This window comes from Aquarana catesbeiana, linkage group LG01 (assembly GCF_042186555.1).
Source record: "Aquarana catesbeiana isolate 2022-GZ linkage group LG01, ASM4218655v1, whole genome shotgun sequence".
NCBI classification, from domain to species: Eukaryota; Metazoa; Chordata; class Amphibia; order Anura; family Ranidae; genus Aquarana; species Aquarana catesbeiana.
In genome coordinates this window covers 555,697,582-555,722,471 of record NC_133324.1, presented here as the reverse complement: position 1 = coordinate 555,722,471, position 24,890 = coordinate 555,697,582, and the positions used below count along the sequence as shown (strand labels likewise).

General features: G+C 42.6%; 1 protein-coding gene across 4 annotated transcripts in view; it reads right to left on the bottom strand.

The window, feature by feature from the left end:
* Positions 1-24,890, bottom strand: part of CRLF1 (cytokine receptor like factor 1) — a 240,440-nt gene that overhangs the window by 59,943 nt on the left and 155,607 nt on the right. For all 4 annotated transcript variants that reach the window (XR_012235660.1, XM_073595878.1, XM_073595987.1 and 1 more), the window contains exons 5-6: positions 24,595-24,752; positions 18,654-18,822 (exon numbers count right to left, since the gene is read on the bottom strand). Coding sequence is in view for 3 of the 4 variants with exons in the window: in XM_073595878.1 (XP_073451979.1) it covers positions 18,654-18,822; positions 24,595-24,752 (327 nt within the window). In the remaining variant the exon portion in view is untranslated. The remainder of the gene's footprint in view (positions 1-18,653; positions 18,823-24,594; positions 24,753-24,890) is intronic.

Genomic DNA, 24,890 nt, shown 5'->3' with positions numbered 1-24,890 from the left:
TTCGCGGGCGCTTTGGGGGGGAAAGCCAGGACGGCCAGCTTCAAGCACCGTCAGGGTTTCTTCTTCAAGTCCGGCCTCAGGCCCAACTGAGGCCACATAGTTCATTGAATTTCTACCTAAATAGTTGTGGGGAATGCAGCATACAAGGATTATATGGTTAAGTTTATATTCCACCATGTTGATTGCCGTAAGGAATAGGTGGAACCGGCTGGCCATTATCCCAAAAGCGTTCTCCACCACTCTTCTGGCTCTGGCCAGCCGGTAGTTAAAAAACCCTCTGGTCCGGGGTGAGGGTCCTCATGGCTTCAAAACGGTCGGCTGGTCAGAACGAACTAACAGTAAGCACTGAAAAACAGAAAGGCCTGAGAAGAGCGAGCTGAAAATCAAAAATGAGCTGACAAGAACGCACTGAAAATCAAATATGTACTATAAAATACGCACTGAAAAACAAAAGCTAAATTACTACACGCACTGAAAACCAGATACGAACCCACAAACACAAACTGAAGAGCAGTAACGATCTGAAAAGCACGAGGCTGAAAAGCGCAAATTGTCTCTCACCAAACTTCTACTAACATAAGATTAGCAGAAGGAGCCCAAAGGGTGGCGCACTTGGTATTGAACTTCCCTTTTCTAGTGCCGTTGTACGTGTTGTACGTCACCGCGTTCTTGACGTTCTGAATTTTCGACAAGATTTGTGTGACCGTGTGTATGCAAGACAAATTTGAGCCAACATCCGTCAGAAAGAGTCTGCAAAAGACTTGAGACTGGTGCGGAGGTTCACTTTCTAGCAGGACAACGACCCTAAATATACAGCCAGAGCTACAATGGAATGGTTTTGATCAAAGCATATTCATGTGTTAGAATGCCCCAGTGAAAGTCCAGACCTAAATCCAATTGAGAATATGTGGCAAGACTTAAAATTATTGTTCACAGATGCCCCCCATCCAGTCTGACAGAGCTTGAGCTATTTTGCGCAAAGCAGGTAGAGACATCCCCAAAAAGACTTGCCACTATAATTGCAGGTAAAGGTGGTTCTACAGAGTATTGACTCAGGGGGGCTGAATACAAATGCACGCCACACTTTCACATATTTATTTGTAAAAAAATGTTGAAAACCATTTATCATTTTTCTTCCACTTCACAATTATGTGCCACTTTGTGTTGGTCTATCACAGAAAATCCCAATAAAATACATTTACGTTTTTGGTTGAAACATGACAACATTTGGAAAATTTGAAGGGGTATGAATACTTTTTCAAGGCACTGTATACGAAGTTAGTACAGCGATCTCACCTGCTGAGCTATTGTGTTCTGACAGGGGGACGGCCCCACGCCAGAACACATCTGCCAGCGATCTCAGCCATTGGGTCAGATAACGCTTTTTCCCATGGGGTTTATTTAGACAGGATCTCTACACTTCTTATTTAGGTTGAAAAAAAGACACTAATCCATCTAGTTCAACCAATTAAAAAAACACACCCACACTAATTGAAAACCTCCATATACACAATACTATACCCACAGTTGATCCAGAGGGGGAAAAAACATACATCAGTTTGGTTGCCCTTCTCTACACTCTAATTCCCAAATGTAATTTTTGCAAACTGGTGCCCAAAACTGACTGTATATTCCAGATGAGGTATTCAAAACGATGTCTCTCTCTGGTGTCTTTACCTCTTTTGATACAAGAAAGTATTTTACTAGCTTTAGAAACTGCAGCTAGGCTTTGTATGCTTATATTAGGTCTATGATCTACTAGAACACCCAGTACCTTCTCTACCATTGATTGGCCCAGCTGTTCTCCTGCCAGTATAAGTTGAATTCATGTTTTTAGTCCCTAAATACATAACTTTACATAAAGCTTTTTAGGGATCATAACATCTCCAACCATCTCTTTGGTCTAGGGGACTGGAAGCGATGAGCATTTCATCACATCCAGTTAGGGCAAACGTAAATAGAGGCATTTTTTTCTTTTTTTTAAAGCGTGAGCTCAATATTTCCTTTTTCTTTAGCTCATGCTTTCAAGGGTAGAGGAGAGATCTGGGGTCTTATAAACCCGTGATGTCTCCATAAAGAGGACCTGTCATGCTTTGTTGCTATCACATGGGATGTTTACATTTGTTATGACACCAATAAAAGTGATAAATAAATAATACAATAAATAATAAGAAAAAATGTAAAGTGTCCCTGTCCCCCTCGGCCTCAGGGGTGAGCACATAGGATGATCGTGCACGCATATGTAAATGGTGTTTGCACCACACATGTGAGGTATTGCCACAAACGTTATAGCAAGAAAAATAATTCTAGCTGTAGACCTCCTTTTTAACTTGCAAGCTGGTAACCTTTTTAGGTCTGGTAGTTTGTCGCCAATCCACGAGCGTGCACAATTATAAAGCATGACATGTTAGGTATCTATCTACTCAGGGTAACATCATCTTTTATATTTTACCAAAAACTGGGATATATATTGTGGGTTTTTTTGCATTTAAATTCATTAAAGTAAATTTTTTGCAAAGAAAAATTGCATTTGATAAAACGCTGCGCGAATACGGTGTGACATAAAAAATTGCAATGACCGCCATTTTATTCTTTAGGGCCTCTGCTATCAAAAAAAAAAAAATATATATATATATATATATATATATATATATATATATATATATATGTATATACATACATATATATATATATATATATATATATATATATATATATATATATATATATATATATATATATATATAAAATCTTTGGGGGTTCTTAGTAGTTTTCAATCAAAAAATACAGATTTTTACTTGTAAACAAAAAGTGTCAGAAAAGGCCTGGTCTTCAAGTGGTTAAGGTATAAGAGAACAAACCTGGAGCATACACCTTCAAACACAAATCAGTAATGTGAACTTTCAATTCCTGTCCCATTTTATAATTTTAAGAAAACAACATTGAAAAAATGTGTACCATATGCCATGAAGACTGTCTGCTTAGAAAGAAATGATATGCCAGGGACATAGTATGAAAATAATATACATTGTTGCAAGCCTGGAGAACATCCCACATTGAAATTATTTAGTAATACAATAATATTTTTCATATTTTTCTGACTGGTTTAGTGAAAAGAGATCGCCTACAAAATTGATTGCCTACAAAATATGATCTCTTGTCCTCTAAGTAAAACAAAGACTGACCTTGCTTTTTATAGGAAGTGAACACCAGCAACAAATGGTCTGGAATAATAGCCTATGGCCAGAATTCCTGTAAAATATTCAAATGCTTTCCCTGAAAGCTTTGTTAAAATGCAGTTAAATGGTTATTTCACAGGCAGAAAAAACATGTGCCGAACAATTTAAATGGCCATAACATTAACAACAGTAGATAACCTTTTAAAAGAAACCAATAAATTCCTCAAAAAGACATTAAATGAAAGGAAGCAGCATAGGAATCTATCTATCTTTCTATCCATATAAAATCATAGATAGATAGATAGATAGATAGATAGATAGATAGATAGATAGATAGATAGATAGATAGATAGATAGATAGATAGATAGATAGATAGATAGATAGAGTCTTCACTTGGAAATGCAATAACCCTAACTACCAAGACCTGAGGTGTGCCTTGGTCTAGCTGGTCAGTATGCCTTAAAGAGGGCATACCCTAAATGATTATATATGAAATGTGCCAGATGTAAATGAAATAAAGAAGGTATGGGTGAATGGGAGTGTGGGAACCAGGAAACAAGCCGAAGGAGCCGACAAAGAAGGAGGAGGGATATATACCCCCAAACTCCTGCAAATACAGGCTAGCCTCAGGCCATCCTTCTAACTTGTAGTCAGAGTCTTTACTTGGAAATGCGATAACCCTAACTACCAAGACCTGAGGTGTGCCTTGGCCTAGCTGGTCAGTATGCCTAAAAGAGGGCAAAAAAGACACGAAAGTAGGTGTGATATGAAAGCTTTAATAAAGGGTCGGCAACGACCATCAGTCCAGTAAAATACCGAATGCCCGGATGACTTCAGTATAGGGTTCACATATGTAACTGCTATAAAACGAGGATCTCCAGAGCCCCATGTACTTGATGACATAAGAAGGGACCCCCTGTTTGGAGCCTACAAAAGTTGCCCCCCAATCCTAACGAATGTCCAGAAAATGGTTTTGCAATTAAGCCTAATTTGGCAAGTAAAACCTGGACATGAGAATGAACTGTTTGTAGTGAGAGGATGCGTGGGAAAAGGGGGCAAAGAGCTGTCCAGAGGAATAATTGCAGAGAAAGTCAAATACTTCAATCTGACACAGTTACTGTAGTACTGTAAAATTACCACGAACCCCTGGCTTGACTATCTATTCTAATTATTGGGACGTTGTAAGCATAGTGAAGAGGGACCTGCCTTGAGCACGAAACTGGGACCTGCGCCAAGGTGTTGGAGATAGTAAGTCTGAAAACCTGGCTGGTAACAAATGAGAACAACCCTGACTTCTCTGAATACCCCTCACCATGGCTTTAAGAGGGTAAGCTGCAAAAATGGACAGATTGTCACGCGTTTGTAGGGGCCTGAAATGCTGGTCATCTGATAGATACTTAATGGTGTTGGCGGATAAGGCCAGATAGCTGAGGCAATGTGCATCGAAAGCCAGAGTCATGAACCTAAGAAACTAAGAAACCTTCCAACTCTTTGTATAAGCCCTCAGAGTATTCTGGATAAAGAACCATTAGCCAGATCGATCACCTGTGACAGGATGTGCCTAATCCATGACCAATAGTGAGCAAGGAGGAACCGGCTTGCCCACCAGCTCTGCTTCCAGATGCTGTAAGAAAAATTTGTGAGATTAAGTTGAGAAACTTCGGCTGCGCCATTGTAATACCTGCTGATGAACTGTCCCAGGACATGAAACTTGAATGTCAGGCCTAGCCATGTCCACCTACGCATGAAGAACATGACGATCTCCCTTAATAATTGGCTGTGGCCAACCATCCGAAAAGAAAAAATAAAGTTGTTGCCAGTATTGGGCAAATAACAAACAATGCAGAAGTATGCGCAAACTTGCCAGAGGGGGGGCGTGGCCTAGCTCATGGAGGAGTGAGACGTGTTTCTCAGGAGCTCCTGCACACACCGGACTAATAGAGGCTCTCAGCGACTCCAGAACTCTGCAGACAGGTCTGTAATGGGGAAGAGAGGTGGGGGAGAAGGACGCCATACCCCTAATACACAAACCGAGGGGGAAATCGACCGATTTTTCATACATTTGGGACAAAATCAGCACGGCCCCCCCAAATCCAAGATGGCGCCGACCCGCTCCTCAGGCTCACATGCGGCCTCACAAGGAGCTACATTACAGCGCTCCACACCACATATGACAACCAGGCAGCGTGCTAGATCCCCTCCAGACTCAGAGAATGAATCTGTGCGCTCTGCATGTCATTCCCCAACATTGCACCGGTCTTTTAGTGGATGGAACATGGAAGCTTACATCAAAACTCTCCCCACCAGACATGATTTTGAGGCATGTGTACAGAGACTTGAACGCTCTTACAAGCAGGAGATCTCTGAGCTGCGCAAGGATGTCACAAGCAGGCTAGAAGATGTGGAACAAACTGTAGAAGAGACTGTCACTACACTACAGTCACATGAAATCATCTTGCAGGAGCACACATTACAAATACAGCAACTGATGTATCACCAGGATGACCAAGAAAATCGCGCCAGACGTAATAATATACGTATACGCGGCCTCCCAGAATCTGTGGAAAATAAAGACCTGGCCCCTGCAGTCATGGCCATATTCAATGACCTGCTCCAAAAAGATAAAGAATCTCCCATAGAACTTGATCGTGTACACAGAGCCCTTGGCCCCAAAAACCCAAATCTTGAACACCCCAGAGATGTGATCTGCAGAATCCACTTTTATGCGGTTAAAGATGCTATCATGCATGCAGCTCGCAACCAAGACGCCATATACTTTAATGATGCTGCTGTGACTTTATTACCAGACATTTCCAAGCTGACCCTGGATACGCGACGTGCACTGAAACCCCTCACAGGAGCTCTCCAGGAAAAGCACATTAAATATCGCTGGGGTTTCCCATTTAACCTCTTTGCATCTCATGAAGGACGGTCGGCCACATTTCGCACTCTGGGTGACCTCCCAAAGTTCCTCGGGACTTTCGAACTGCCCCAGATCCACATCCCTGATTGGCCAATCCATGCAGCGACTCCTGGATTCCCGATCGCATCGAACTGGCGAAAACAATCTAGGAAGAACAAACGCTCAAAGTCGGATTTCCCCAAAGCAACAGATGGATGAACCCTCGCCGCAGAACTTCTGATTAACCACTTCTTTCCTTCACAGGCACCACGCCGATGAAGCGGCCCCAGTTTTATGGTTACAGTATTGTTGGGACATTATGTTTAGCTATATTATTTTGTTCTTCTCACACACAGGGTTTGTTTTGTGTTCTTAGCAGCACGGTCCTTCCTCAGTTAACAGAGATCCCAAGCCAATACTGTGATTCCCTACTTTACTAAGGGTCCCCCCCAGACCCTGCCCCTCTCACCCCGTCCCTCATTGCTTTATGTTGTACTGTTATTCTCATATTGTTGACCCTGCAGACAGTTAGATTATCGGACCTCACCTAGGGGCTTTGTCCGGCTGGACAGCTCATAATAGTTTAGCGATGCGCATGCGACTCTGCGGGTCCTGAGTTGCTAAAGTTATAGAAGTATTTAAAATTTATTGCCTTTTTCTTTTAGTAGCCCGGTGTGTGCGGGCCCCTCTGTGGACTAACCACTACCCCCCACATAGGATTTTCAGCGCCCTTAGAGGCATTAGCTGAACTTTAGAACACAATGTTCTTTATGCGGCCTCTGAGGCCAAGGTTTTTCTTTCTCTGTTTTCTCTCTGTTTTTCTCCCTACCTATTCACTTAAACTTATTCTACAACTCAATACTAACGGAGGTTTCTTTACTACCTCTCTTCACCCCTCCCCCACCCCCCTGGAGACAGCGAGCCTCTCCCTTGTTTTAGTATACCTAATTATCAAATCCTCTTCCCCATGGCAGTGCAAACCCCCTTGAAAGTCTCCTCTTTAAACTGCAGGGGTTTTAACACCCCAGAGAAAAGGAGGCAAATCTTATATCATTTTCACAAAAACCGTACCCAAATTCTACTCCTTCAGGAGACTCATTTTAGGTCAGACACCATTCCGCATCTTCTCCATAAGCAATATCCCACTTGGTTCCACAGCACCAACCCCTCAGCGAAATCTAAAGGGGTTTCGATCGCGTTTCATGTCTCATTCACACCAGATGTGCTAGACACCCTCATTGATCCACTAGGGAGATATGTTTTCTTAAAACTTTCATATATGAATATGATCTATACTATAATTAATGTCTACTCTCCAAACCAGGATCAACTGCAATTCCTCTCCAAGGTTTCTACTCGCCTGAAAAGATTTAGTACGGTCAACATGATCCTGGGAGGAGACCTCAATGCCGCTTTGATACCACGCCTTGACACCTCAATGGGTAAGTCCTCAATCTCCCCGGCTTCCCTGACCAAAATACGTACAATTCTTTCAGACTTATCTCTAGTGGACGTCTGGAGGATGTTACACCCCTCCACTAAAGATTTCACATACTACTCCCCAGCACACTCCACCTACAGTAGATTAGACTATATTTTCATCTCCCAATCCTTACTAGATTTCTCACCTACCGCCTCGATAGGCCTCACTTTGTGGTCTGACCATGCCCCCATACATATGAATTTAGGAAGCATACCAACACAAAAAAAGAGAGCCACGTGGAGATTAAACGACAATCTGCTCTCAGACTCAGTATGCACCCAGGACATCACACAAACCATCAAACACTTTGTTGCAGACCATGCCCGTGACGACACTAATCCACTAATGAAATGGGAAGCCCTCAAATGCGTCATTAGGGGTAAACTTATCCAACACGGCTCTAGATTAAAACGTGCGCGAACAGCAGACATCACACGCCTTCTGTCCCTAATAGCCACCCTAGAGGAGGACCATAAACGATCCCCCGATGAAAAAATTCAACTAGAACTCACCAACGCTAGGAGAGACCTCTTGCAAATCTTTACACAACGCTCACTGGTAGCGAGAGGTAAAGGGCGATTTGCCCACTACTCACAAGCAAATCAGTGTGGCAGACATCTTGCGCAGACTCTGCAACCCAGACAGGCCCGGAGGTCTATCCCCTGTATTAACTCACCCAATAAAGGCAAAATAATAAATAATTCTTCCATAATAGAAGAATTCCGTCAATACTATGACACCTTATACAATCTCAAGCCCCAGACACCGTCACCCAAAGTCCAAACAGACTCTCCGATTCAAACACTGTCCTCATACATTCAGGAAACTGCACTCCCAACCATCCCAGCCTCTGAAGCAGAAGACTTGGAATCCCCCCTGACTGACTCCGAATTCCAACTTGCCATAAAAAATTTAAAGGATGGTAAAAGCCCAGGTCCAGTTGGGTTCTCCTCACGCTTCTACAAGACGTTTGCACCTTTGTTATCCCCCCTGATGGCCAAAGCATTCAACGCCATAGATGAGAACTTATCTCCCTCCCATACTTTATTACAAGCCCAAATAGTAGTCATCCCAAAACCAGGCAAGGATACCTCTTTATGTTCTAATTATAGGCCGATATCCCTACTAAATATAGACCTTAAACTGTATGCTAAGATCCTAGCGAACCGTATCTCACCTCTTTTGCCAAATCTAATACATAGAGATCAAGTGGGTTTTGTCCCTGGACGTGAAGCTAGGGACAATACCACCAAAACTATCCACCTCATGGCATATGCCCACCGTAACCACATACCGACCTGCCTTCTCTCCTGTGACGCGGAAAAGGCTTTTGATAGGGTCAGTTGGCCCTTTCTTCAGGCTACTCTCACCCAAATAGGACTAAGACCTAGAATGCTAGCCCACATCATGTCACTATATTCTAAGCCCTCAGCCACAATTTTGGAACTCAATCAGAGAAACTCACTATTTCAAATGGCACGAGACAAGGCTGTCCCCTCTCCCCTCTCCTATTTACCTTAGTAATTGAACATCTAGCCCAAGCTATTAGAGCTAATCCGGATATACGAGGGATACAGACCCCTTCCTCACAATGTAAACTTTCCCTTTATGCAGACGACTTGCTCCTCTATGTGACCAATCCCCATATTAGTATACCATCCATACTTGCCGAGATCAACCGATTCGGTGGGCTCAGTAATTATAAACTGAATATCTCTAAAACAGAGGCACTGAACATATCCCTACCTCAGTCGACCCTTTCCTCTCTTAAGGCCAACTTCTCATTCCAATGGCAATCAAAATCTATCTCATACCTAGGTACGGCCATCCCAAGCCATCCCAAGCCGTGCCTCGGAAATATACGCCCTAAATTACAGTCCACTTCTCACGAAACTCAGACGCCTCACTGAAAGCCGAGGGGACCTGCCAATATCATGGTTTGGTCGCATGAACGTATTGAAAATGGACATACTCCCTAAATTATTATACTTATTTCAAGCCCTCCCAATTGCTTTGCCAGCTGCCTTCTTCCGCACTCTTCGTTCTATGGCCATACGATTCGTGTGGAGGGGAAACCATCCCAGACTGAAACACAAACTTTTATGTGCCCCCATTTCCAAAGGTGGGACAAGCCTCCCAGATTTTGAACTCTACCACACAGCAGCAGTGGTCTCCCATTTACTGGAGTGGTTTCCTCGCCCACTAGTTAAAGCTTCCACTTTGGTGGAACAGGACCTATCTTCAACTGACCTCCGGGCTTTGCCATGGGGTTATGAGCGGACTCATAGATCTCTTACTAGTCTGTCTCCACTGACCAGAGATGCACTATTAATCTGGTACGGCAGAAAAGAAAGATACTCACTTTCCACTGAACCAAGTCCCCTTACCCCTCTATTTGACAACCCAGCTCTCCCAGAAGGCAGTTCAATACAAATCATAGACGATCATAACAGAGCCACTTGGCCCACAGCACGACAATTTGTCAACAACACACTTGGTACTTTCACGTCAAGATTAAGCATCACATCATCCAACGTAACATGGTTAACACGTCTACATCTCACAGCCTACTGTAAAAAATTGCATGATTCCAAACAGATTCACAGACCTTTGACTGGCTTTGAACAATTATGCACACTCTCAGAAACCCCCCGTCACACCCTTTCATTGATCTACAAACTGATTATAGAACACACCCATGATACCTTACCCAACTACACCAAAGCATGGTCAGAGGAACTCGGGAGGGAAATAACCGATGCTGAATGGGGTAAAGCTTTTATCTTCACCCACAAATCAGCCATTTCGTGCTACACCAAGGAAAAAAATTACAAGGTTTTATCCAGATGGTATCGAGTGCCAATGAATCTCAGGATCATGTTTCCATCAACCACCAACATCTGTTGGAGATGTAACTCTGCGAAGGGTACGTATAGCCACATCTGGTGGGAATGCGATGTGATAGGTCCGTTCTGGACCCAAATCTTCCAAATCTATACAGAAATTTACGATAAACCACTCACTCCCTCTCCTTTTATCGCTCTCCTCTCAATACTACCTGGTAAAATCAAGTCACAAAAACACAACCTCTTAAAATTTTTTCTCAGCAGTGGTAGACAATTAATTGCTAGACACTGGAAATCCAAACTCCTTTATCTGGAGCATATGGAGGCATTACTCCACTTCAGATAAGCTAAAAAGCAGACTCACAGCTATGAAGGCACCTAGCCAAGTTACAAATTCTACTAGTTCCACACAAACAACCTAACAATAAAGGCCCCGACTCGGGATGAGGCTCGCTGTCCACCTCCCCCCCCCTTCCCCCCTCTCCCCCCCCCTCCTACCTACCTTGCCAGTCTTCCTCCCTGTTCCTCCCCCCACCTCTTTTCTTTCCTCTACCTGTCATTCCAACACTTTTCTTTACTCTTATACTACTCTTTTGGGCTATCTATAGTCATGATTTTATTTTTTACCTATAGTATTCTGCTCTTTAACATCAATCCCCTCACAACCTCCAACAGATCGGTTATACGCCAACGTCTATATGCTGATGGTATTCAGATTACTTGTCTATTCATTCCGAGTTCCTAGACATCTGGGCGCAGCATGATCCCGTAGGGGCGTCCAGATCTCAGGAATTTTAGTTAACACGACTAACAGCAAAAGTTCCGAAAGCTGTTGAGATAATACACTATGTTTATATTGAAGACAGAACGCATAACATTGTATTGATCTGCCCATGTATGTTTCTTTATTACTATATCAGATTGCCCGTTGTCGAGCATCTGATCTTGTTCATGTTTTCATCTTCCGTTTGGAAAATTATTTTATATACAATAAAAACTTATTGAACCTAAACTTGCCAGAGGGCAGGGCTGATAGGAAGTAGTTTGAACGCATTGGTAATATCAGCATGGGTAGCCAAGAACCCCTGCCTAACTGTAGAATGTGCTGGACAGCCAGACCCACAGATGAATACTTCAACGAAAATTCTACCGAGGGAATGAGGAATTGAGGCTAGGCATATAAGATGAATGAGGCACAGGCAAATCGCAAAACGACCGATATTGGTTGAAAAATAGCCACTGAGCACCCCGATGGGCCTGACCCTCCACATGCAGAAAGGTGGAGAGAGAACTGGACCAATCACAAACCCCTTGGAAACTTCTGGCCTTCAGCAACTTATTGACAATGGAAGCATCACTGACAACTGAAGCCCAGTTACTACATTGAAAAGACTCTGACGGGAGAGTGATGAGGCCTGTGTGAAAGCCTACTGAAAATCCAAGTTGGGCTGATGACCGACAATTAGCACATGCAGAGGATTCCTGGTTGGTGAAATGCCTGCGGAAAAGTTGCATGTCAAAATTGCTCCAAGATGTCACCACCTGGAATAATGCCCAAGTGGCCACCACCTTTGCTACAAAACCGATGGTAGCCGTGGAAAATGAACCCGCCGTGCAATGTAAGTATAGATCTAACTCTACCCATCTACCAGGACTGACAGAACAGATGAAATCTCTGAAAATACAGAATGCTAGACGAATTTCGCCACGCCAAGTTTGTGGCTAAGCCTGGGATCTTTAGTTTCGAGCACCACGAGACCTCCCCGTAAGCAAAAGCTTTGATCTCCGGAATGTCCTGAGATGCTATTGGAAGAGAGTCCAGTTTGACATCTTAGTCTACCAGAATGTCCTACCTGATATAGGCAGAGATGAAATGGGTCGGGAACACTGAAGGTAACACCGCTAAAGGTTAAGGAGCTGCCACGGTAAAGAAATGTCAAAATTACCTGCAGACGCACTTAGAAGAGCAGGAGATGGGGGAACAGCTGACACCTCAGCTTCTAGCCAAGCGGGCTTCGATCACCACCATCCTGTCTAGCAATTGTAGCATGGGCGTTAAGAGTGTATTAAGTACCGCATGAATCTGAGGTAAAGAATTATGCATAGAAACATGTTCTGTGCTGGTGGATAGAAGAGGTTGGGATGGAGTTGGGAATAACAACCTGAAGAGTACTGCCTCCCCGGCTGAGGCCGGGAAAGGGATACCCCAGGGATGAAACTCAGCTATGAACTTAGGTATAGTTCAACTCCTTAATGACAGGGTGCTACCATGCTCTGAACTCCCACACGGGGTTGGAGAGATGAATGCGAATTTGTCCCTTTCCGAAATGCACAACATCCCCTAATCTAAGGAAACACAAACTAGAGAAAATAAGTACAAACAACCAGACCATAAAAACAGCAACACTCCCTTGTACCTAACAAAGTATAAGGATGTAGGTGCAGAAATTACAAGACCAACAGCGCGTGAATATGAACCTAATGACAACACCACCCTAGTGTATGCAGTAAGTAAGCCAGAGTAACCCGCAGTGCAAAGAAAGCTAATTAAAATGAACTCTCAAGGCTAAGGTATCCACAGACCGTGGTGGGAGGTAGTAAAGGTGTAATGGTGAACGTACATTGTATGATGTATGGTATACGGGCGAGAAGATTGTGGGACGACACGACAATCAATTAAAGACTAAACCTCTGCCCATATGGATCTGTAGAAGTGACAGATCCTAGATGTGAGCACTAGCTAACTATACCCATTATAACAACCCCACACACCCCCCTTTGCTGGCCCTGCATGTAATGCTATGAATCCCCTGAAACAATATCATAAGCAAAAGCTATGAAACAATATCAGAGCGAAGACAGTACAGTACAATGATACGTAGAAATGTTTAAGACGAAGGGAAAGGATGCTGGTGTATGTGCCGAACTAATGATACCACACGTAACCAACACAGAAATTAATGCCCCAATTAGAATAGATGACAACTGGGCCTACCCATACACCCGCCTACAATGGCAGCCGTAGGATGCTGAATCACCTCCCCCCCTGAGTTTAAGGGTAACGCAATCAAACTGTGGGCCCCCCATACCTCCACAACCATGGCCAACAGTACTGCAGAGGGTCTGCAACCCCCCTCCTCCCAAAACGACTGTGGTCCTGCAGACCCGAGCAGAGGTCCTGACAACCCTTAGGACTGCCGAATAACGACACCAGATGCAACCCTGCTACGACAGGAATGCTACGACAGGATCACATGAAATGAGCGTGGCAGCAGAGCTAAACCACCAACCAGCTACCCCCCCCTTTTTTTTTTTTTTAAGAAATCTGGCATTAAGACTTCATTAACCTGTGAAGAGTGATAACCTGCAGGTCTACGAGAATTGAGGAGATCTAGGATTAAAGTTTGTTATACAGTAGTTGTACTCAATCCCAGGAATAAAAAAATACAAATTCTCATACTCCAGTACATGAATCGACTGACAGCATGCGTCTCCCCTCCCCTGGACCTCCAGCAACAGACAAGCTGGCTTCACTGTCCCCCTCCCAAGGCCTGCCCCAGGATGAAGGCATGCTGAGAGCAAGTGGACCCCCCTGTGTGCGGGCGGAGCTCCCACCCCCCCGGCCCGTTCATGACAAGTGTCCATTGTGAAAGCTAAAGAGAAAAAAACAGCAGCGAAGAAAACAAATCCTCTAATATTTGTCTGCCTTGACAAGCACCTATTTGTATTATTATGATCAGTGTGTTTGAGACAGCAGCAATGCTCTATCTTTGAAATACACATATTTGTCCTCCCTGTAGCTAGCAACAGACATCAATGCTTGGATGGAAGTGACGCGATGCCCTGTGAACCCGGAAATTACGTTTGTCAGCAAACCAGGAAACGAGCCGGCAAAGGATCCGACAGAGGAAGAGGAGGGATATATACCCCCCAGACTCCTCCTACAAATACAGGCTAGCCTCTGGCCAGCCTTCTAACGTATCTATCTGTCCATGAATTTACATCCATCTATCTATTTATTAGACCGTATATAATGTATGCACAATTTTACTTACACCCATAGAGTAACTTATAGTGACTTTTTATTATTGCTGTGGTTATTATTTTTCTTTATTAATGAAAATGATTGTCAATAAATCTTTACATTTTAAAAAGTATATAGAGAATCTCAACTGATATAAAATCATTCTTACTTACGTACTCTTAGGGCCAGTTCACACCACATGCAGTCCAGTGCGTTTTTTTTCTGCATCAAAAACGCATTGAAAGTAGGTTATATAGTTTTCAAACCAATAGTTCACACCAGTGCTTGCAGTTTCAGTGCATTCCAGTTCCAGGAAAAAAAAAGTAGACCATGCTAAATTTTTCCTCCACTGGACTCTACTGGAAAGCTGTAAAACGCATCAAAAATGCACCTAAACGCACCTAAACGCACAAGAATACACATGTCCCTATTTAAGGTTAAAAAAAAGGGGGTGAAATGCATTGGACTGCATCAAAAATGCACCAAAACCACATCAAAAACACACATTCAGAAAAGCATCTGGAACGCATCCGGACTGAGTTTCTATGATGTGAACTGGCCCTTAGTTCAGTCAGATGATCAGAAAACAGACCTTCTCATTTGAATTACAGCCTGTCAAGTTAGATTTCCCCTGGTTTCTCGCTAAAAGTTGGCATTGACCACTGTTATGTATTAGAGTGTACAGTATAAGCACTGCAAGAAGAGAAAACCAAATCATCAAAACAATGGGCATAAGAGCCATATAGAAAACACAAATAAGCATTGGCAGTGTACAGTAGTATTTTCACAAAAAAAAAAAATTCACTGGAAACAGCAGACCAGGAGATAGAATAATTCTCCCACCCTACACTTCAGATAGGTTGACTTTCTTATGAAGCAAGATCTTGCTAGCAGCACACAGGTACAAGGAACATGTTCAAATAACACATCAGTAAGAGTCATAATAAATATGTAGACAAGGGTTTGCTAATATAAGGCATTACAGTTGTTATGGTTACAAATGAGTTTGGCTCCCTCTAGTGTCCTTTTAATGCTGTTAGGACTGTCTTTTAAAGCGGGGGTCCACCTATCTATCGTTTTTTTTTTTTTTGAGTTCATTCACAAACTTTTCTTCTCAGCATTACATACTCACATATTGTGTGTAATATGTCCACCTGTGTCAGATTTCGTCGGAAAGAATAACTTATATTATTCACTGCAGGTGGTTTCCATCTTCATTGTGGGCATTTGAAGCCCACAAGCATTTATTTCCTGGATGTGGTGAATGCTGTGCTCCCAGCATTCACCGCTCGTTCCCGCACATGCTCAGTGGCATCCTGGGAAGCCTGAGACTAGCTCCCAGGAGTCTGGGAGAGGCTAGAAACACGCCTACTCCCACGGGAGGAGAGCCAGGAAGTGCAAAGAAGAATAGAAAAATAAAAGGTAATTACGGCGATTTCAATTTTTTTAAATGGCATGTCAGCATCTAGGCAAGGAAGAGAATACATACAGATATTGTTCAAAATTTGGGTGGAACCCCGCTTTAATTCCTGAGAAGCAGCGCTGCAAAGCATTGTGGGTGATGTAGTTTGGAGGAGGAAGTGACTCTGTTAGCTGGATCAGCCCTGAACTACAATACAGACAATGCAAAGCGCGCATCACTGAATGCTGGGAGCAGTAATAAAAGAAACAGCGTGGCCATCTTTCAGCCTCTCTGGACGCCATTCAATACCTGCCAGCAGGAGGTCTGTGTGTGTGACCAGGAGACTATGGCCTATACAATGCGGAGCAGGATTGCCAGCCTCTGAGGTGCTTCTACAGCCCTGCCAGCTTGGCAAGCGGATCGGTTTGCAGTGCCAGGACATCTGGAAGTTCCCTGCATTTCAGCCATCTGAAGGAACAGTACAGTGCAGTGGCGCCATCTTTTCATTAGACTGAGACATCAGGAAGGGAGTCCGGATGGAGCCTCACAGCCTCTGAGTCTATTGTGGTCAGAGGGCACCTGCCAATTTCAGTAACGTGCACTGTTTGCTGAGTGAGTTACTTACAGACTGCTGGTGAGACTTGTAGTTCCACAGAAGTGATTCTACTTATTCACAAGCAACATACAGCTGAACTCTGGGGTTTGTTATTAACCAGTTATCAATGTACCATTATTCTACAGTTTGCCTTCTCTCATTTGCCCTTTTGGATTACAAATGCAGTTTAAACTACAGGCTAGCTGAAGATATCTGTAGTCAAATGACCTTTTATCATCTTCTGCAAAGCATTACGGGTCTATTTTGTAGTTTGAACATTGAATTACAACCTAGGGGGAGCCCTTAATTACAGGTTAAATATTGCATTGTATCAACTGTCATTTATTGTTTGTGTTTAATATTCACTCTAGTAAACTTTCTGAGTGGTTCAGTGACATTGTGTGAGTTTCTCATTGATAACCTCCCATTACAGAATGGAACCCAAGGTGTCAGAGGTAAGAGAGGATCTGCAGAGTCGGGGTAGCCAGTGGGCTATAGAGTCAACCAGCAGCCCTCACGGGGGTACCGCTCCAAGTAATTTATTTTTAAGATGTGCTAAGCAAGTTAGAATAAAATACAGGCACCTAGGGTTGTCTTCCCATACAATTGGATCTTGAAATGAGCATCCTGATTGCCCTAGATACTAAGGTTCTCTAACACTCTTCAATACTTCTAGATTTAAAAAAACTTTTACCATAATTTATCGCTTAGACATGCAGTGCAGGCCCAATTTGTCATTATCTGCATTGCATCCAATTAGCAATGTATAAATATTGGATGGACCAATCAGATCTAAGACAATCAAAGGATAGTTATCTTCTATCAGCTATCAATTTTTTACTACACTGTATAAAGGAGTTGGAGTTGGTTTTAGGCACCATGACTTATGAGCTGTGGGAAGATGACCTTCAGTTACTCTCACAAGTGTCGTTGCCCCCGTCCCATAGGCTTTCTTCACAGAAAAGGAGCCAGAAAGACTCATTGCTGTAGGAAATGCAACTGAAATTAAGGTGATCTAAAACATCTTTTGTGGATATGCCCTAAACTTCTGTGATGATGTCTTACAGTGGTGTCTAGAATTAACAGCAGATTCAAAACCCACATAAGCAATACCCCAGTTATTACTTATCTAATACCCGTTTGCTTTCAATGCACTAAACTAGACCCATATATGACAATCTCTATTTGCAGCCCAGAGAATGTTAGTACTGAATTTGGATTACACTGTGGCCCCCACATTAGAAGAATGTCTCCCCTGAACTCCACTGAATGTTTTGCAATGCAGATCGCATTGCAAAACATCCTTTCCCGGCAAAGCGAGCCGGGGACACCGAGAGCTTGACCCGGCTGCAGCCACCAGATTGTGTGTGATACCCCCGCCGTAAGGTCCATACGACGCACGGACCTGGTGGTGAAAGGGTTAAAGGGATAAGTTCACCTTTGTAAAAACATAAATAAATGCACATGTTTTGGAGGTAAAAAAAAGTGAATTTTTGTTTACAGATGAGCCTGCAATGCATTGCACCCATGATCAGTGGATCACAGATGCAATGTCAGATTCCTGCAGACACTTCTTACAACTCTCTGCCCATACAGAGGTATGGGCAGACAGTTACTGAGTTGCAGAAAGTGTCAATAGACTACTAGGGCACTGATCAGTGTGCTTATAGTCCATTGAGCTCTACATGCCATCTGCTGTGGTGGAAGACAGGACGTTTCCTTATTCACAGATCCCTATGAATGAATAAGATGGCCCACACAGCGGCACCAATTTTAAAATGTGACAGTTGCTGCTGGGGAGACTAATCCCTGCCCACTGTCACAGGGGGGCTGGGGTGGTGTGGGGAGCTGGTGCATAGCAACATTTTACAGGTTACACTTGAAATATAGGTGTAACCTGTAACATGTTGCTAAGTCTGAACCTATCCATTAAAGAGGTTTTGAGTGTTCTGACAAGTTTTAAACTATTGTCATCAATTGTTCTGTTGGTCAACATAGGTTAATTTAAAGTCTAATCTAAGAGAGATACATAGAGCTTCTAATAGTGTACAGCATTATTGTCACTTTCTCACATTTGCAAGACTCTTAATTGCAATAGTAAAAGACCTTAATTCCACACAGTTTAAGTGCTCTTAAAGGAAATGTTCATCTTTTATATAAATGAATCTGTGTATATGTCACATTTAACCTTTAGATACATAACTATCAGCAGAACACTAACCACTTCTTGGAGTAGATGCAGCAGTTGGATTGCTCCAGTCACTCCATATGCCTGCCTTCTTAGATCCATAGATCCCAAATGGGTTACACCGAACCTGGACAAAGTATACAGTCCCTGGCTTTAATCCAGCAAGACGACAGGAAGTCTGGTTGCCTACATCATCTACCACCTGAAAAGTATAAATGCAAAACAACCAATCAGTTTCAAGGCAATATGTGTATATACAGTGATTCAAAAAAGTACAAATTGCCTAGCAGGCCAGGTCAGCATTTACAGTTTTCCCACTGAAAAATATCTGGGTCTTAACAAGCAAACAACTCCAGACAAATGTACAACTATAATCACACATTTGACTGTCAGCTTTTTAGGCTCTTATAAAGCGCATTCACTGCATTTGCTGCTTCCCATGGAGGATCTGCTCATTCCCATGTGTTCCCCATAGCAAACATTCGCAGTATCTCAGGACAGCTATAAATATGAATCTTAAGTCTAATATCCTCTTATATTTGTTGACAGTGCTTCTTTATCTGTTGCCTCTCCTGTAGTGATGTAAAGGGTAGAGATAGTGCCTCTTTATATGCCGGCTGTGGCGCAGTGTACTTTAGGAATGGGAACAGGACACCCCTGTCCTGCAGAGATGTGGTGATGTGCTGGAGCTGCATTAAAGAGCCCTTCTGTAGGGCTGAACTTCCAGGGTGAAAAGAGAGGACACTTAGGAGCAGATAGAGAGACCTTGCCACTCCTTACCTTCAACTGCTGGTCTGTGGCTTGGTTTGGAGGGGCCCCTGGGTCTATGGAGGATCTCCTTTGTATGAGAGGAACGAACACCCTGAGTGAGTAACATACAGTCAGGTCTATAAATATTGGGACATTGACACAATTCTAATCTTTTTGGCTCTATACACCACCACAATAGATTTGAAATGAAATGAACAAGATGTGCTTTAACTGCATACTTTCAGCTTTAATTTGAGGGTATTTACATCCAAATCAGGTGAACGGTGTAGGAATTACAACAGTTTGTACCTCCCACTTTTTAAGGGACCAAATGTAATGGAACAGATTAACAATCATCCATCAAACTTTCACTTTTTAATACTTGGTTGCAAATCCTTTGCAGTCAATTACAGCCTGAAGTCTGGAACGCATAGACATCACCAGACGCTGGGTTTCATCCCTGGTGATGCTCTGCCAGGCCTCTACTGCAACTGTCTTCAGTTCCTGCTTGTTCTTGGGGCATTTTCCCTTCAGTTTTGTCTTCAGCAAGTGAAATGCATGCTCAATCGGATTCAGGTCAGGTGATTGACTTGGCCATTGCATAACATTCCACTTCTTTCCCTTAAAAAACTCTTTGGTTGCTTTCGCAGTATACTTCGGGTCATTGTCCATCTGCACTGTGAAGTGCCATCCAATGAGTTCTGAAGCATTTTGCTGAATATGAGTAGATAATATTGCCCGAAACACTTCAGAATTCATCCTGCTGCTTTTGTCAGCAGTCACATCATCAATAAATACAAGAGAACCAGTTCCATTGTCAGCCATACATTCCCACGCCATGACACTACCACCACCATGATTCACTGATGAGGTGGTATGCTTTGGATCATGAGCAATTCCTTTCCTTCTCCATACTCTTTTCTTCCCATCACTCTGGTACAAGTTGATCTTGGTCTCATCTGTACATAGGATGTTGTTCCAGAACTGTGAAGGCTTTTTTAGATGTTGTTTGGCAAACTCTAATCTGGCCTTCCTGTTTTTGAGGCTCACCAATGGTTTTCATCTTTTGGTGAACCCTCTGTATTTACTCTGGTGAAGTCTTCTCTTGATTGTTGACTTTGACACACATACACCTGCCTCCTGGAGAGTGTTCCTGATCTGGCCAACTGTTGTGAAGGGTGTTTTCTTCACCAGGGAAATAATTCTTCGGTCATCCACCACAGTTGTTTTCCGTGGTCTTCCGGGTCTTTTGGTGTTGCTGAGCTCACCGGTGCGTTCTTTCTTTTTAAGGATGTTCCAAACAATTGATTTGGCCACACCTAATGTTTTTGCTATCTCTCTGATGGGTTTGTTTTGTTTTTTCAGCCTAATGAAGGCTTGCTTCACTGATTGTGACAGCTCTTTGGATCTCATATTGAGAGTTGAAAGCAACAGATTCCAAATGCAAATAGCAAACTTGAAATTAAGTCTGGACCTTTTATTTGCTCCTTGTAAATGGGATAATGAGGGAATAACACACACCTGGCCATGGAACAGCTGAGCAGCCCATTGTCCCATTACTTTTGGTCCCTTAAAAAGTGGAAGGAACATATACAAACTGTTGTAATTCCTACACCGTTCACCTGATTTGGATGTAATTACCCTCAAATTAAAGCTGAAAGTCTGCAGTTAAAGCACATCTTGTTCGTTTCATTTCAAATCCATTGTGGTGGTGTATAGAGCCAAAAAGATTAGAATTGTGCCGATGTCCCAATATTTATGGACCTGACTGTATATGGCTAAAGTGACTGTATCATCTGGGGAAGATGGCTTTACTGTTCTAGAAGGGTGATGGCAGAAAACAGACCAAGTGGTCTATCAAGTCAGCCCCATTTTGGTTTTATTTGTACATGTTTTTGTGTTTTTTTCTGCCTTTGTGTGACCACTGTAAAGCAAGTTGTATAAGAAAGAGCAATGAACTGCAGTTAGTAAGTCTGAACTGTTAAAGTGGTAGCAAAGTCTGTATTTTGATTTTTACCTTTTAGTTAAATGAATATCTCCTAAACATGCATCCTTTAGGAGATATCCTAGGGAGTAGCAGCCGGTGACATCATCGGCACATGCACTCTGAAGGAACGGCATACCCATGCCATTTCTTCAGAGCTCTGTGTCATGCCTGTGACTCCCAAGGCCATTCAGGCAGTCATTCAAGCGGTCAGCCGTGACAGCACGCCGCTGGAGGGCTTTGTTTCAAGGTAAGTCTTTCATAATGCGCTAACATGCAATCCATACTAGCACATTATGCCTTTACCTTGCAGGGTTTTTTTTATTTATTTATTTATTTATTTATTTATTTATTTATTTATTCTATTAACCTTTACTACTGCTTCAGTGTGCTGCAAAGTGGCTATGTGCCTGTAAGCTAGGAAAAGTGCTGGAGAGGATTATACAGCTTGTTTCAGAGAGCTTTTATAAGAGCAGTGTAAATAGCAAGCTTTTATGAAACTTTCAGCAAGCTTTGCAAAGCTTTTGGCAAGCTTTGAACAACTTTCTTTAAGCCTTTCACCTCCTTGGCGGTATGATTATGTCAGATTTTTGATGCTCAAAGTGGTACATTGTTTTGCATTGAAATTTGGCATTTTATATTATAGGCCTGTAATTCTTAGGAACAACTCACTTAAATCTGTCTAAACAAGAGTCTAGTAGACAGCCCAGGTATGATAAAGTTTGAAACACTAAATCATAAATTATAATATAATAAATAACTATAAATAATTATAAAAAATAATAATAAAATAATAAAATGTATTCAATAATGCTTTGCTCATTTGCAGAATTGGCGCTGTCATTATTTTCAGTGTTTGATGACTAATTTCCCCGCAAATCACTATTGCTCAATTCTGCAAGTGATTCTAATTTTTTATCACTGTTTTCTAGCCGGTCTAAAACCACTTTTAATGTAAAGGGACACTTTTTGGTTGCTATGGACAAGCTCAAGTTTACAGCCAGAAAGAACAGTATATATAATATAAAACTGCATGCAGGGCACTGGACAATGCACTAGGGACAAAAGGGATGTGAAACGATTTGAAACAGTAATGTAGTCTGTAAGATTACAGTGTACTGTATGTGTTTTGTGTTTTTCACTTTTTGAATTTGGTGGCAGGCTAAGTCCCCATGCGTCGTGACGCTTGCAGGGAACGGAGCCCGGCACTGTGATAGATTGAGTGGAGGACACAGCCCGCACACACAACGGGGAGACATCGCAGGATCCTGAGGACAGAGTAAGTAACTTTGCCTGCATCCTGCAATGCAATCCCGAGTGTGGCTCAGGGTTACCACTTTTGGTCATGAATATTCACCCCGAGCCACACTCGGGATTACCGCCAGGGAGATTTTCACTTTTTGAATTTGGTGGCGGGCTGAGTCCCCATGCGTCGTGACACTCGCAGGGAATGGAACCCGGCACTGTGATAGATCGAGCGGAGGACACAGCCCGCACACACAGCGGGGAGACATCGCAGGATCCTGAGGACAGAGTAAGTAACTTTGCCTGCATCCTGCAATGCAATCCCGAGTATGGCTTGGGGTTACCGCTTATGGTCATGAAAATTCACCCCGAGCCACACTCGGGATTACCGCCAGGGAGATTAAAGCAACCTTCAGCTTCTGTTTGCAAATGTTATACACAGATCTTAATGGAAGTGCTAATTGTCACTTTAAACAAGCTAACAGGATTCAGCAGGCTTTCAACAAACTTCAAGTAGTGCTGAAGCCTGCTAGCAGCTCGTTTAAAGTGACAATCAGCAATCTGTGTTTACCATTTACAGACTGGAGCTGAATCGTACTTTAAAAGCTTCAACAAAGCTTGTTGAAAGCTCTGCAAATGTTTTGCAAATGTTTGCTGTTCACACTGCTCTTTTGCAAGCTGAAGCCTGTGTTAAACAAGCCTTATTTATTTTGGGTAACAGGCCTCAGGCCAGGAATATGATTGCGAGCAGGCATCAGGCCAGGAGAAGGTGGTGGAGTACCTCTAAAAACATAAATATGTGAATGTCCACTTGATGCCAACAGCCAGCCGATGTGGACCCTCCTCACATATATTTGAAGGCAGCCATTAGCTTTGCTTTTTTTAGCACTATGAATTTATTAAGGGAGCATGCGGCAAATGTCACTGAATGCAAATAGTGACTGCAATCGAATCTATGCAGGTAGATTTGCCCAGATTTAACTTTTCTTCTAATAAATATAAAAAATATCAGCAAGAGTTAAAATGTTTTAACCATGCTCACCCTGCACCAGCAGCCATCTATAACACTAGCAGGTATTTTACAGTCATATACTGGTTAAGGGCTAGTTCACACCAAAGACCAGTGCAGGAAAAGTACGTTCTGCAACATGTCGCACAAAAATTTTGCGTTCCTATGTGATTCTGGTGTTCACAGTACTGGGATGCGATTTTGATGTGATTTAAAGTGTAATTATGTAATGCACCTTTGAATATTCTATTTGGCCAAGTCACACTGTGAATCGCACCAAAATAGCGCAGGAATTTTTTCCAAAGTTGCACCCATTCTTTGTTGCATTGATTAGAATGGGCACCATTGAAAACAATGTTATTTTCCTTGTCATATGATTCTGTGCGACTCAAGTCCCACTAGTGTGAACCGGGCCTAAGTAACACATCTTCACAGTACCTTACAGTAGAGTACGGCAGTATCAACTACGTTTTTCAAAGCACACTCTCCTTGCATTCAACGTATTACAAACCAAGGCTTCGAAGGGAGGCCCTTAAAGGACCACTTCATAAATTAGCATTAGCATGTAAGTGACTGAGATAATATAAACAACCATTAATGTGGAAATTGGTCAATACAGAGTCATGTAAAATTGTAAAATTACACAAACATGTAACAGAGGATTGTGATCATTTGACCAGCAGGGAAACTCAGAGATAGGCTTGGTTCCGGGAAAAAAGTGGGGAACGGAGAGAGAGAAAGCATGATCTGCTATGCTTTCATTGCAACAAAAATGTGCTTTGTAAACTGTGGATTCCACTGCTGTAATCTGCTGTAAAGTACCAGCAAATTCTATATGATTAAAAAAAAATAATAATAAAAAAATTAAGCAAAAGGCTAAAACTGTGAAAGGGGCAGTAAATGCATGTCTTATATACACTACAAATGTCAAAATGGCATAACTCATTGCTCTAATGCGACTCAGCCACTCAGCAAGCTCTTCTCACCTTCCATTCAGAACTATCTTCTACTCTGTATCGAATCTGGTATTTAGCTTGAAACAGAAAGTCCTTTAAAGCAGGAGGGGAACTCCATCGAACACTCAGTTGATCCTCCAAGTCACCGACTCGACTCACATGAACATCTGATGGTGGGTCTGTGGTGACTGCATAAATAAGTCAAACATGGTTGGAATTTTGACAGAAGTCTGTAAAGCTCAATCACATCATTGCTACATTTTGTTGCTGATTGTACACCAGATAGTAAACATAAACATCCAAACATTTACATTTATGGCAAAAAA